This window comes from Petromyzon marinus, chromosome 3, assembly GCF_048934315.1.
Source record: "Petromyzon marinus isolate PM22_M1 ecotype Great Lakes invasive population chromosome 3, UKy_Petmar_22M1.pri1.0, whole genome shotgun sequence".
NCBI classification, from domain to species: Eukaryota; Metazoa; Chordata; class Hyperoartia; order Petromyzontiformes; family Petromyzontidae; genus Petromyzon; species Petromyzon marinus.
The window spans coordinates 17,896,199-17,909,874 of NC_133669.1; the positions used below are offsets into that span (position 1 = coordinate 17,896,199).

General features: G+C 49.0%; 1 protein-coding gene across 2 annotated transcripts; it reads left to right on the forward strand.

The window, feature by feature from the left end:
- The first annotated feature begins 1,851 nt into the window (after positions 1-1,851).
- LAMTOR1 (late endosomal/lysosomal adaptor, MAPK and MTOR activator 1) lies at positions 1,852-10,981 on the forward strand. 2 transcript variants are annotated; one of them, XM_032977369.2, is made up of 6 exons: positions 1,852-2,206; positions 6,566-6,627; positions 7,566-7,661; positions 8,252-8,329; positions 8,699-8,831; positions 9,570-10,981. In XM_032977369.2, exons 1-6 carry the CDS (start codon positions 2,165-2,167, stop codon positions 9,660-9,662), a joined length of 504 nt encoding a protein of 167 aa, XP_032833260.1. In that variant the 5' UTR covers positions 1,852-2,164; the 3' UTR covers positions 9,663-10,981. The 2 variants fall into 2 exon arrangements, with proteins under 2 accessions (XP_032833260.1, XP_032833267.1); XM_032977376.2 differs by having other exon boundaries at positions 6,569-6,627.
- The last annotated feature ends 2,695 nt before the right edge of the window (positions 10,982-13,676 follow it).

The following is a 13,676-nucleotide window of genomic DNA, read 5'->3' on the forward strand; positions in this document are numbered from 1 at the left end:
CGTGACAGAGCTGTAGTGGTTTGTTGCTCTTGCAGGGGCTCGCGGTTAGTGCCCCGACGGCGGGCCTGGTTAATACTGGGTGCTTAAGAGTGGACGTTTAATGTCTCGTGACATTATAAAAAAGGGGTAGGGATGTGTACCAGCTTCATGGTTACACATTTTTATTTATTTAAATTGCAAATGAATCCCTCGTATTGGAAAATATGGCAGGTGTTTCCATTTACCGCAATAATTTGGTTACAAAAATAATAATTTAATCACGTCAACCCACTTGCTGATCGTGCGTGGCAGGCAGACCGTGTTATCCCACAGCCTATTTTGGGCTTAATTCCTGAGAGTTCGTTTGCTGGCACTAACGTGTGATAATGTATGCATGTTGAATTTCTTTCGCACCTTATGTAGCCAACCGTTCTAATGGGGGGTGCGGGGAGAAGGACCATAAACTAAACACAAAAACGCAGTTCTACTAGCATCATTTACAGCGGTGATGTAGGCATTCGCGCACGGTGCCATGACCTTGTAACCCGGGTTCCAATTCCTGGCCACGGCGAACATCAGTGGTGAGTCACGTGGCTCATCTCGTAACGAGCACCTAAACTCGCCAATGAAGCCCAGAAACTTGCCCTCGAACCCAATCTCAAAACCGGCCAACGAACCTGCTACTGACCAGCCATGGTGAAGCATGGTTAAAGGACCAACGTGGCATTGGGAGGGCCCTCCATCCAGCAGCGGATTGATAAAGCTGTAGATTCATTTTAAATGACAAACTCGTCACCATGACCATAAGCCATGGGTTCGATATTGGTGACAAAGCTTTTGCCGTTCCAGCACCAACGTTTTGGAACAACCTCGTTTCCTCCCTTATTGTAAATCTTCCTGAAATAAATATCCTGATGATAAAGCCACATTTCCGAATGTGATTTGTAACTTTGATGCTCATTACCCGTGCCTCGATGGTTGTATGTGCCACTTTTTTAAGGGACTGCGTGATGCCTCGGTGTGGTCTGGGACGGTGTTGTTTTGCTGCCTTGCCCAGGCTTGCATTTACGTGTTGTAAAAACCGGACATGTCAATACTCTTTGGCTCTTTCGGTAAAGTCACGTAGGTTTTATACCTGGAACCAAAGAGTATGGATTCCTGCAGTCACAAAAGCTTCAAATCAAGATCGGACTTATTTCGTGACTTGCTTATCTTTGTGTTCTATTGTTGCGCTCCTTTCGGTCTTTCCTTTTGTATAGCTTGTAACCTGCGGCACGCGCCCCCTTGCTGAACACACAGCTGTCAACCCATACGGTTTACCCGTATTCTTGTGCAGGGAAATTGAGTACATGTTTTTGTCTTTGTTTGTGGTTCTCCCCCGTGATGGGACTTTGTAGGATGAACTTTGAGATTTATAAGGGACAAGGGGTGACCACAAAGGTCTGAATTGGTCTGTACAAAGGGAGGGCGCTGATAAGGGGTTGACAGGTATGTAGTGGTGAGTGGACTAGTGGCGAGTGTCATGATGAGTGTACTAGTGGTGATTGTCTATTTGTGTGTTTCCCCCCTTGTAATGGGACTTTACAGGATGAACATTGGGATGTATAAGGGCACGGGGTGACTGATCAGAGGTTGATAGTGAACATGCGTGGGGGGGAAAAAAAGCTTCGTATTAGCTCATCCCGGATTACCTTCCTCCCCCTCCTCCAGTCTCAAATACACCAACCAAGATTCTAAGATTCTGGTCGTGGGAGTTTCAAAACTCAGAATCCCCAACCCCACCCCGCTCCCGCCCCCCCCCCCAAAAAAAAAACACAAGAAGCTGCTAAATGACGTCATGTCCACGCTCTGGGGAGGAGCGCGATGACGCCACTTCCCTCGTTGGCGCGGACGTGACGCCACGGGGGGCACGTGATGGGTGCGCGTGACTCTCCCCCCTTAATAAGTGAGCGCGTCGCTCATGTAGCGCTGTCGCTGTTTTAGTTTCTGTCTCTCCCCTTCTGCTTTCTCCGCCCTCTCATTTCACCAAACCGGTTTAAGTTTCTTGATTTGTGTTTAACACCCCCACCACCCCCGCGCGCCGCGACTCCCACTCATGGCCGCGTGAGAGAAGAAGGAGGAGGAGGAGCAGGAGGAGGAGGAAGGAACGGGCCGGGGGGAGTCTTCGAGGAGCGCCGCGCCAGCCATGGGGTGCTGCTTCAGCAAGGAGAGCGGCGACTCGGAGCAGGTGAAGGCGGAGGGGAGGTGGGGGGGACGAGGCCTATTCGATGTTTATTATTTGTGCACAAATGTCCTGTTACGTTACGACGACGACATCCCCCTCCCCCCCGCCCGGCCGCTCTACTCCGGGCCCAGAAGGCGCCGTGCGGCCAGCGACGATCGGCACGAGCCCAAGTTTGTCAATGTTAAAACAAGGTGGTGGAGGTTGGGTGGTGGTGGTGATGATGATGGTGATGATGGTTCAGCAGCAACGCTGCCGCAACGCTTGACGACCGAAGAAGGGTCGACTTCACCACTCGAGGGAGCGCGACTCGAGAGATAAGAGAGGGGACCCACCGCCCACCCCCGTGAAGACAGAGTGTTTTAGGCCTACTCTTCCACGCTTAGCCAGACGTACTGTATTGAGTAAAAGAGAGGGAAGTTGTTGTTGAAGCACAACGATGCGTTTTCTTGAAACGGGGCTAGGCCAGGGCTAGGCAAACAAAATTATCCGCAAAAAAACTAAATATTTCGAGAGCCGTCAATGCAACGGTGAACACACGAGAGAGAGACACGGTGGTTCCTTTACACACGTGAGAGAGAGACGGTGGTTCCTTTACACGCGCGAGAGACGGTGGTTCCCAACTGCTTATTCTATTACAGTATTCATATTATTATGATCATGTCTGGGGGGAGGGGGGGGTGGTGTGTGGAGACGGTGGTGAGGAAATTGCAGAGTCGGAGCAGTGCGAGGTGAGAGACAAGCTGGTGCTGTCAATGTGCCAGCGTCAGTACAAGTCGCTGTGTTGAACACTGCGTGGATGAGACGAAATTTGGGGGGGGGGGGTAACAGTAACCATGGTGTGGCAGCGAAAGAAGAGTGACAAGGAGGTGACTGGGCAGGGTTTGTGAGGGAGGGAGGAATTGTTACGACTGTAGGGAGCAGTGCGAGGGAAAAGAGACCCTCCGCGCCTTTGACCTGCAGCGTGGTTGGATGTGAACATGTGGATGATGGGCGTCCCACTCCTTGGATGGAGCAAATTGATGGACGGCGATCCGTTAGCGAGTGGCTAAATGGGTTAGCTAGGCGCTGTGCATAGCTTTACTGGATGGGTGCATGAGACGGAGGAGCGGAGGGGTCGGATTTCCCCCTCAGGAGTCCTCGACATAGGGAGGCGATTTGGCTCCAGGGCGGGACTGCCCCGACTTGCGGCTAAGCTTGCTGCTGCTGCTAAGCTTGGCTCCGTTGCGCTGGTGAAACAGCTCTCTCTCTCTTACCTCTCCATCTTCACCGTGCCTGTTTTGCCATTCGTATAACCCCAGCGACAGAGAAAGAGAGAGAGAGGTGTCTTTAATATAATCTGTGAGAGGGCGAGAGACGACGGGCCCCTGGTGCGTGCGCGGCGGCGGTCGTTGTAGTTGTTGCGCAGTGAGGATGGGTCGGCAGGGGGGAGTGGGCGCAGTGTTTGGAATTTCAAAGCTTTCGTATGGGAGGGCGACAACGTGGGTGGGTGGCTGTCGTGGTGGTGATGTCGGGGTGATGGTGATGATGATACTGGGGGAGTGGTTCGCGCACTGCGCTCACGAACCCGGTGACCCGAGTTCGATTACCCACAACACCAGTGCCGATTACTGTATTTGAACCGGGTCCTGGGCCTCTCCCCCCCCCGCCTCCCCTACAGCCACAAGGCCTCAAATGGGTAGTTGGTGCGGTGTGTTAAGTCATCGCCGCTGGGGGAGACGAAGGCGGTCGGGCGTGGTGCTGGCCACCCACCACCCCCCGAGTACCATTCCGGCCTTCAGAGGTGCTCGCCAACAGCATTTGCGCCTACAGTCTGTTAAGGCTACACGGGTGATCTTTGTGTTCATATGGGGGTTGTGTTGGTTTAGGTGGTGTGTGGAGGTGGGGGTTGCGTTGGTTTAGGTGGTGTGTGGAGATGGGGGTTGTGTTGGTTTAGGTGGTGTGTGGAGATGGGGGTTGTGTTGGTTTAGGTGGTGTGTGGAGGTGGGGGTTGCGTTGGTTTTTAGGTGGTGTGTGGAGGTGGGGGTTGTGTTGGTTTAGGTGGTGTGTGGAGATGGGGGTTGTGTTGGTTTAGGTGGTGTGTGTAGATGGGGGTTGCGTTGGTTTAGGTGGTGTGTGTAGATGGGGGTTGCGTTGGTTTAGGTGGTGTGTGGAGGTGGGGGTTGTGTTGGTTTAGGTGGTGTGTGGAGATGGGGGTTGTGTTGGTTTAGGTGGTGTGTGGAGATGGGGGTTGTGTTGGTTTAGGTGGTGTGTGGAGATAGGGGATGTGTTGGTTTAGGTGGTGTGTGGAGATGGGGGTTGTTGGTTTAGGTGGTGTGTGGAGGTGGGGGTTGTATTGGTTTAGGTGGTGTGTGGAGATGGGGGTTGCGTTGGTTTAGGTGGTGTGTGGAGGTGGGGGTTGTGTTGGTTTAGGTGGTGTGTGGAGATAGGGGTTATGTTGGTTTATGTGGTGTGTGGAGGTGGGGGTTGTGTTGGTTTAGGTGGTGTGTGTAGATGGGGGTTATGTTAGTTTAGGTGGTGTGTGTAGATGGGGGTTATGTTGGGTTAGGTGGTGTGTGGAGATAGGGGTTGTTGGGTTAGGTGGTGTGTGTAGATGGGGGTTGTGTTGGTTTAGGTGGTGTGTGTAGATGGGGGTTATGTTGGTTTAGGTGGTGTGTGTAGATGGGGGTTATGTTGGTTTAGGTGGTGTGTGGAGGTGGGGGTTGTGTTGGTTTAGGTGGTGTGTGGAGATGGGGGTTGGATTGGTTTAGGTGGTGTGTGTAGATGGGGGTTGCGTTGGTTTAGGTGGTGTGTGGAGATGTGGGTTGCGTTGGTTAGATTTTAGGTGGTGTGTGTAGATGGGTGTGCGTTTGGTGTTTCGTGTGTGTTTTGTTTTTGGTGATGTCTGGATTAGGGTGTTGTCATTGTTACGTGGTGTGAGTATGGGGGATAAGCTTTTGTTAGGTGGTATGTGGTTATGTCTAGTGGTGTCAATTTTGGTAGTTCCTGAGTGTTATATTGGATAGTTTTTTGACGAGCTTTGTGAGGTGTATGGAGGGTGGGGTGTGCTGTTAGTCCATGAACCCCATACCAGATGTTTCATTCGTCGGTAACAACTGAGGCGCTAGTGGTTCTCATTTGGCTATGCGGTCATTAAGGGTGAATTGCGCGATAACCGATTTAAATTGAGCGGGATATCAAATAATTTGTATTGGCCATATAAATAAATCGCTACCGACCTAACGTTTTGCAACCTAGGTACCAATTAATGCTTTGGCAGATGGACTATGTTTTAGTTGGTATGCTTTGGTTGTGATATGCTTTGCTGAGCTCTGATAAGTGGCGTGTGGGGGTTGGGTGGTCTAAGAGGGAGTTCTTTGTTAGGTGGTGTTCGGTTGTTGAGTAGAGTGGTTTGTAGTAGTGTCTAATGCTGTGCATTGGTTGCATAGTGTGGAGTGATGCATGAGAAGGTGGTGATTATACCATGTTACACGTGGAGCTGTGAGTTGCAAATGGTGATGTGTGGTCTTTATATGGGATGTGGGGGACTTGGTTTCGCGAGGTTTGTGGGGTGTATGGGGTTGGGAGTGAGGTGGTCCGGTGGAGTGGGTGCAGAAGGATGTGGAGCTGATTGGACTTGCCGATGACTGGTACCAGCAAGTATCAAGATCAGCCTCTGGAGGAGGTTCATGAAGGACGCTGCTGGGGAGTTGGAGGCAGTCGCTCTCCAGCAGCAATGGAGGGCAGAGGAGCGGCACTCACAACAACGAGCGGAGTGCCGCGCGGCTAAAGTGCATAGTTGGCACAGTGGGGAGCATAGTTGTTGCATCTGCCAGTCTTCTCTGCCAGCGGGTCTTTGACACTGCATGTGGCCTCAAAGTGCACCTAGCATGGCACAAGCGCCGTGGTGACGTCACCGCCACTTAGTGGTTAACGGCAGTTGTTGGGGTTTATTAGATGATCCGTGTGCTGGGATCGGCTTGGGGAAGTCGTGTTGGTGTGTGGGTTTGCTTTTGTACGTTGGCGTTTGGGCCATGTTGAGTGATCTGGTGGCTTGCGGTTTCCTGGGTTAGGGCATGCGTGGAGCTCATTTCTCGAGCTTTCGTTACGCACGACTGCACTGCATCTTCAGGAGTTGAAGTAGTAGTGCGTGGCGAAAGCTGGAGAGAAGATATGCCTAACACAGCCTAACCCAGAACACCACACTCTTAAGTCGTTTTGCATGGCAGGCGTAAATTGTTTGGCTTGCCTTTGTGCTGCGGGTGTTTGTTCTTGGTGTGGAGGTGTGCGAGGGTTACTGTGCACGACTGCATTTGTTTGGATGTGTGACTCGGGGTGCGTGACATTTCCTCTGAAGCTTTGTGCATGTTGTTGTGCGTGCATTAGCAGACTGAAGAGGTCAAGCCTCTCATTGACCCGGTGTCAAACCTCAACCGACACCCCAATGGGTAGGACCGCTACCCATACACGCATATACGCAGTACGACACATATCTACATATAGTTGCGCAATACACCTATACTTGTGCAGCAAGTGAATATATATTTCACGCAAATATGACTGTGTAATTCTTACGTTATATCAACATGTGTAGACATGGTGGAAATGCACGTATGTACATTTGTGTGTGCGGTGCTTGTCAGTCAACCGCTAAATGCCGATGTCCCCACGCTGTGGGGTGTTCTGTGAGATATTTGACCATACTGCATCATGCCGGTCAGCATGGATTGGTGAAGGCCAGGGAGCATATATGTGAGAGCGTGTAAATACAGTACCACAATAGATTTTGTTGCACTGCCGCCTGCTGACAACGTAGCCCCGCAGCAGCCTACAGTCCCTGATGTGTGCATGGCGGTCGCCCATCTGAGCACTGTTAAGGCCCAACAGCTTGGATTGTGAGCATTTCAGATGTTTTCCTCATAGGCAGCAACACATATATGAACTAAATATGACAGACATAACACAAATATCCCCTACATAGCCCTAATAGACTATTGCGGCAAGTGCTGTTATCGAGCATCTTATGAAGGCCAGCACGGCACACGAGGGGGTAGGTGGCCAACACCACAGGTTGCTAACCGCTGCACTACCTCTTCCCACCAATAGTAAATTTATACACACATTTATCCACTCATACACCCCATACCAACAAAGACCTCTCCATTCAGGTCACTCTTGCAAATTAGACTAGCCTAATCTCTGAAGTTTTCACCTGTTTAAAACAAAAACGTAAAGCTTACTATTTAACAAGCGTGTACACTGTTCATCATGCGGTTCGTGATGTGAGAGGTGGGTGGGGATGATTCTGCATCTTGTCTCTGCTTACCTGCCATGCCTGGGTCATGTCTCCGTGTCTCCACACATTGGAACCGCATCTCTGTGTCAGGGCCGACTACCGCTCGACGAGTCAGACCACGGCCGTGTCCTCGCGTCATGAGTACGAGCAGTCGGCGCTCAATCAAATCCTCGTCAAGACTGCCAAGTACGTACTCGTGTACTTGCCATCGCACGCGCTCACGTTAAACTGGAGCCTTTACAAAAACTGGCGAATATGTCCTGATGTTCATTGACACATGTACCCATATGCGCCATCACACGCGCTTGCGTTAAATTAGAGCCTGGAAAAAAACTGTTGATTGCGTTCTGTAATAAGTTTTCATTTTTAATATTGTAGGTAAAACAACACCAGCTGCCATTCTCTGACTACGTGGCTGTTCCTTGTGCCAGGATAGGTGCACTTTAACACCGATTGAAATGGCAAAAGCTAGCCGACGAGAGTAACAAGGGATGGGCACAGATCTTATTCTGATACACACTCAAGTGTTTACATCCCCATATTTTCATGTATATCTTTTTCCACACAGGACTTGTACTGACGTACACAGACAAACTTTTGAACATGTGTGCCCCCACGTACCCTAATACGTACTCGCCCGTAGGCAAATGGATACGTGGACATGTCTACGTGCCTGCGATGTGCACACGCTGTTTGCTTTGCTTTGTCACGTAATTTTGCCGGCGGTGGTGTTTGTGTTGGTTGTGTCAGTGTGTAACTTGTCATCGTGTTGTCAGTAACATAATCGATGTGTCGGCCACGGACTCGCACGGCATGGAGCAGCACGAGTACATGGACCGCGCACGGCTTTACAGGTGGGCACTTGCACGGGTAAATAAGTGGCATTGTTATTCCAAGTATTCTTATTTATTTCTTACCTGACTTCAGAGACTCATTATATTTACTGCCCGACAAGGACACGTAAACCAATTGTGTTTACACACGGGGAAATGTGCACGTGGAGTCTGGGCCTACCATCCTGGTCTGTGGGTGTATTCATGTGATAGTGTTCATAGTAAGGTGGATGTTATAATGCCTTATGGTGATGGTGGCATTGATGTCAATGTGTTGCCTGTCCTTGCGTGGCAATGTTTGGCGCTGATGATGCTGGTGTTAGATTTTGTTGCAAATGTGTGCGTGTATAAAGGTGGCTGCGTTGATGGCGATTGTGTTGACGTTTTCAGTGCGCGCGTGGTGATGGTGGGCAGCTCGTCGCACGGATCGGCCTGGGCTAAGCCTCCGTCCCTCATGACGCTGACCACTCAGCCGTTCCACGTGCTGGCCAGTCCCCTCGTGTCGCACTCGGACATCACACAGGTGCTGGCTGTGGTGGCACCTTCACATGGGGGATGCCCCATGTTGCCTTCGGTTATTGTGCCGGTGTTAAGTCTCGGGCGTTGATGATGGCAGTGGTGATGTTGCTTGCACGACGTTCTGTGTTGGTATCGAGGAGGAATGGTTTCCTGTCGATGTTGGCATGAAGGGTCAAGAGGTCACGCCCAATGCCATTGATACCTCCACAAGTGCCATTGTTGCCTTCTGCTCTTAGTTTGTAAAGTCGACACCTGACCTTTGAGTTCTGCTCCTGCAGGTGAACCATGATGTCTTGTCGGCCGATGGCACCCCATACACTGGGAAAGGAGTGGCTACTTGGCTTCACCGTATGACATGTTGACATTCGCGATGGTGTTTAAGTAATTGGAGAAGGCACGGGTGTCAGCAGTTTTAGTGTGTGTATATATATCTATCACCAGTGATGGTGTTGGCATTGATGGTGCTGGCACCTGTGTTGCTATCCGTGGTATGTTCAAAGTTGGCTGTGACAGTGGTGATCGTATTGATGCAAGCTCTAATAGTGCTAGCCTCAACGGAGATCTTGGCGTAGCATGTGACATTATTAATGATGGTTTTTAATTGTTTGCATTGGTGTTAATGGAGAGAGAGTTCAGGCTCTGGTGGTGTTCATGACGGTTTGTGAGTTTTCATGGTGGTGGTGTGTGACAAGGTTTTATGAACAGTCGTGACAGTGTTGGTGGCCTCGTTCTTGGCATGCAGGTGGCGCGGTTTGCTGCTTACGCCTCAAACGCCGGGGCGCAGGTGAAGGTCGATCACAAGGAGGAACTTGTCGCCCACTTCAACATCCCGTGATCCCGTGCGCGGGAAGTGACGTTGCGGCCCACTGGATGTGACATTGCTGCCCTCCCCGCCCCCCGCAAGTAGCATCGTCGCCCTGTAGAGGCAGCAATCTCCAGCCAGTGACATCGCAAACACGCGGACGAAAATGGCGCTACTGGGCGACGCGGCGCTCTGAACAGGAGGCGCGGTGTCGAAGCGCACGTGAAAGTGACATCACTTTGTACAGAACGTGGCATTGCATTGTAAATGAAGTGGTGTCACAACGCACATTTATTAAAACGCGAGGCAGTGCCGTTACTCGATACTGAAAGGGACAAGTCGCTTTCACGTTTTGCAAAAAAAGGTGGTTGTGGTGAGTGTACGTACGAGCGTTTGTGTGCACGTTATATGAGCGCTATTTGAATGGTCTCAATGCTAACTCTACATCCAATTCAAATTTGAGGTTTCTCTATTCACAGGTTTGGCTGTTACTGCTGCTTTATTTTCCTTATTGCACATTTTTTTAAAGTTGTGTTTTAATTACCTGCAATGCAAACATTAGGAGCCGTCATCGCAGCCTCACCTTAACGTTGCATACACAAAGGGGAAGGGGCATCGCAATCCAAGGCAAGTGATGTCACCACGCAGGCATTCCCAACAGTCATTCAGAAATTCATCAGCACAGAAGTTGGTATCTGCACGTACGCTCACTTAGGAATTTCTAATGGCCAGATGTTGGCGACATTAAGTGCTTCTGATTGCTCTTTAATTCTTCAGGCAAACTTTTAAGGCTTGCGAATTGATTTGGACACATTGGTTGAGATTTGTTGTCCGTTTGGGGCCCCGCAGGTGGGAGGGAGTGAGCCAGTAGTTATTTTAACGTTAAAAGAGCCATACTACGGGATGATCTGCGATGTGGGCCCGGATCTCATATACTTCCCTCAACCCAGTTTGTGGACCCCCGGCGAATTGGCCCTTCTGCCATTGGCCAATCAAATTTGGGCATCACTTGCAAGGCCAAGTTGGGTTTGGGTGGTGGCAGCAATGATAAATATGCTGTTAATTCTTTGTTTTGATTTTTATTTTTATTCTTTGATTATGTGATGCACGTGGAACTGCACAGAGGAGATTGGTTGTTGTGTGGAATCTGTTCAATTTGGTCCATGCAAATCAGTTTCCCCCCCACTTGGATTTGCTTGCTCTGGGGAGGGTGGGGGGGTGGGTCTAATTTTTGGAATGGGGGAGCGGTTGGAATGGTAGAGCAAAAAATATAATATTTGAGTTGTAACATTTTGCTGTCTTGTGGAAGCTTGTGTTGAAATAAAAAAAAAAATCGTTATTTCATCCATTAACCGCGAGGGGTTTTCTATTAATCGCACATAAGGCTACGATTTTGGGATGGTAATATACAGTTGAATTCACGACTGAGGTGTGTGGAAATAACGGTGACCTCTGGATAGGTCACAGAATCGGGTGTTTCTGCAGCCATATCCAAGATTTCACAGACTAAAAAATGAATGATCTGATTTACTGACCTCTGACAATTGTAGCTTTGTAAGTGACCTTCCCTCGGGTGTCAGGAGGTGGGGGGGGGGACACTATCTCATTTAGAAGGAATCTCGCCTTCGTACAAATGTACAAGATCATTTGACAAGAAATACAAAATAAGTTGGAGCGGGCAAGGCTGCAACAGCATTATGGTGCACATTGTTTTGTTACAGAGGGTATCAATTGTGTGCACGGCAAGCGGCTTGATGTGTCATTTACTACCATATTTACTCAAGAATGTCAGTGTGTAACGTGTGTGACGTCACTCCACGTCGACCAGCTCCCCTCATTAATAATCATGAACAGGTTACGTCCTCCACATGGACCTGCCCCTCATTAATACAATCATGAGCAGGTGACGTCACTCCACATTGAACAGCCCCCCATTAATAATTAACAACTAACGTCCTCCAAATGGACACCCCCCCCCCATTACTAATAGTGGGTGACGTCACTCCACATGGGGGAGCGAGGCGCCTCCTCCCCCCTCTTGAGCGTCAACTTAAAGCCTTCACTACAAAGGCAGAACCCTCACGTCATGTGATCTGTGTAACGCTATTGAGACATAGAAGTAAAAAGGACAATGAACAAGGGATTATAACCTTAAAATGAAATAAGTCTGTGTCACCGCGGCCTTACTAATTGCACACGAATGGATGCAATGAATATCACGTCGTGGTCTGCTTTTCGCTTGCAAGTTTCAGATTAGCTGCAATACACCCGTCCTTGGACGGGCAAAAGGCTAATTCTTACATATTCAACAAGCCCGCCCGTAGGGTGGAGCCGATTTTGTTTTTCAAACTAGGGACCTGAAACCTTTGTCAGGTCTAGCCCTCCCCTACCTGCGCACTGCTGTGCTGGTGGTTTAAACCATTGTCGGATCACCTTAAACTATTTTTTAAACCTAACCTTATTTGACTAGGTAAGACCCACTGAACTATATAGCTATTTTTCAGAAGCGACCTGACCGCAAATGATAGCTCAACGAAGAGGCGTATCATGTGGACATTTATAGCAGCCAAATACTCTAAATGTGGAGGGAAAAGCTGGAGAACCTGGAGAAAAATTCCACGGGCTGAGAGACATGCACACTCCAAATATAGAACAGGTGTTAGGGTCGGGATCTAGCCCACGACCTCCTGAAAATCAGGTGAGGAAGTTAACATCTCGCCACCATGACTGAAACAAGCCACGGCTGCTGTTCGCTCAACAAAAGCCTTAAGTTTCAAACAACGCACACATGTTTAAAAAGCAGAACCTTGGTGCATTATGCAAAAAAAAACCATCTGCACTTCCTCAATAAGTGCATCGTGGTCCTCTTGTCAGGTCTCCATCAAGCATTGGTTGACGACTGTGCTCATGTGTCCTGATCAGAATCATTTATACTGGAGAAATCCAATGAGCTATTAAGCTATTTTTTACATATGTCCAGCAAGGGCAGATCAGAACGTTACAACAAACAATACAAAAACACGACAGCAGTGCAAAGTATAGGCAAGGTAAAAAAAACACTTAAAACTATACAAATATTGTAAAACTTGTTTTGGTATCTTGCCAGGTAAAGCCCATTGAGCTATTATTGCTGAGGATGATATCGGCGCAAAGTTGCCTATCACCGTATCCGGTTGTTGCGTCATTCCTAAAAGTAGGCCAATGTGTGCCGGCGTCAGGGTCCAAATAAGCCAAATTCGAAAATTACACCGCAAATTACACAATTGGGACAGCAATCATCGTCCCCCTACTGGCACGCTTAATGCACGATTGCAGGCCACGTGCTGAGCCACCTTGCGCCCACAGGTGCCACTAGGGGACGCCCTTTCAAACGGAATGTCAGGTAAAAGCGAAACCATCAACTATATATATTCTTGGTTCTTTCGGTAAAGTAAAGTAGAAGGGAAACAATGAAATTATAAAAATATAAAACAAGAAAATTCTCACGACTTTGTTTTATTTTACCAGGTAAAGCCCACTGAGCTATATATCTTTTTTCAGAAGCGACCTGGCCACAAATGACAGCTCAACGAAGTGGCGTATAATGTGGAAATGTACAGCATCCAAATACTGTAAACGCACATTGATTCTAAACGTGTATGGAAAAACTGGAGGACCTGGAGTAAAATTCACGCCACGACAGGGAGAGAGAGACACACGCAGACTCCAAATAGGCGTTAGGGTGGGATTCGAACCGGCGAATTTTTTTGTATACCAGGCGAGGGAGTTAACATCTCGCCACCACGGCGTAAAGATTCGCCTCGGTTCTTTCGGTAAAGTCACGTAGAATGAGAATAAAATAATAAATTGATAAAATAAAATAATAATATTCTCACGACGTTTCGGCCACAACACAAGCGGCCTTCATCAGGTGAAGGGACGAGACTGTCTGGAGGACAGCGCTGTCTGGAGGACAGTCTCGTCCCTTCACCTGATGAAGGCCGCATGTGTTGTGGCCGAAACGTCGTGAAAATTTTATTGTGTTATTTTATTTTATCAATTTATTAT

What these genes read in the sequence shown, in the direction of transcription:
- LAMTOR1 (XM_032977369.2), top strand. Translation starts at nt 2,165, where the DNA reads ATGGGGTGCTGCTTCAGCAAGGAGAGCGGCGACTCGGAGCAG. An exon ending in CTCAACCGACACCCCAATGG is followed by an intron (nt 6,628 to 7,565) that starts GTAGGACCGCTA and finishes TCTCTGTGTCAG; the next exon opens with GGCCGACTACCGCTCGACGA. An exon ending in CGCACTCGGACATCACACAG is followed by an intron (nt 8,832 to 9,569) that starts GTGCTGGCTGTG and finishes CTTGGCATGCAG; the next exon opens with GTGGCGCGGTTTGCTGCTTA.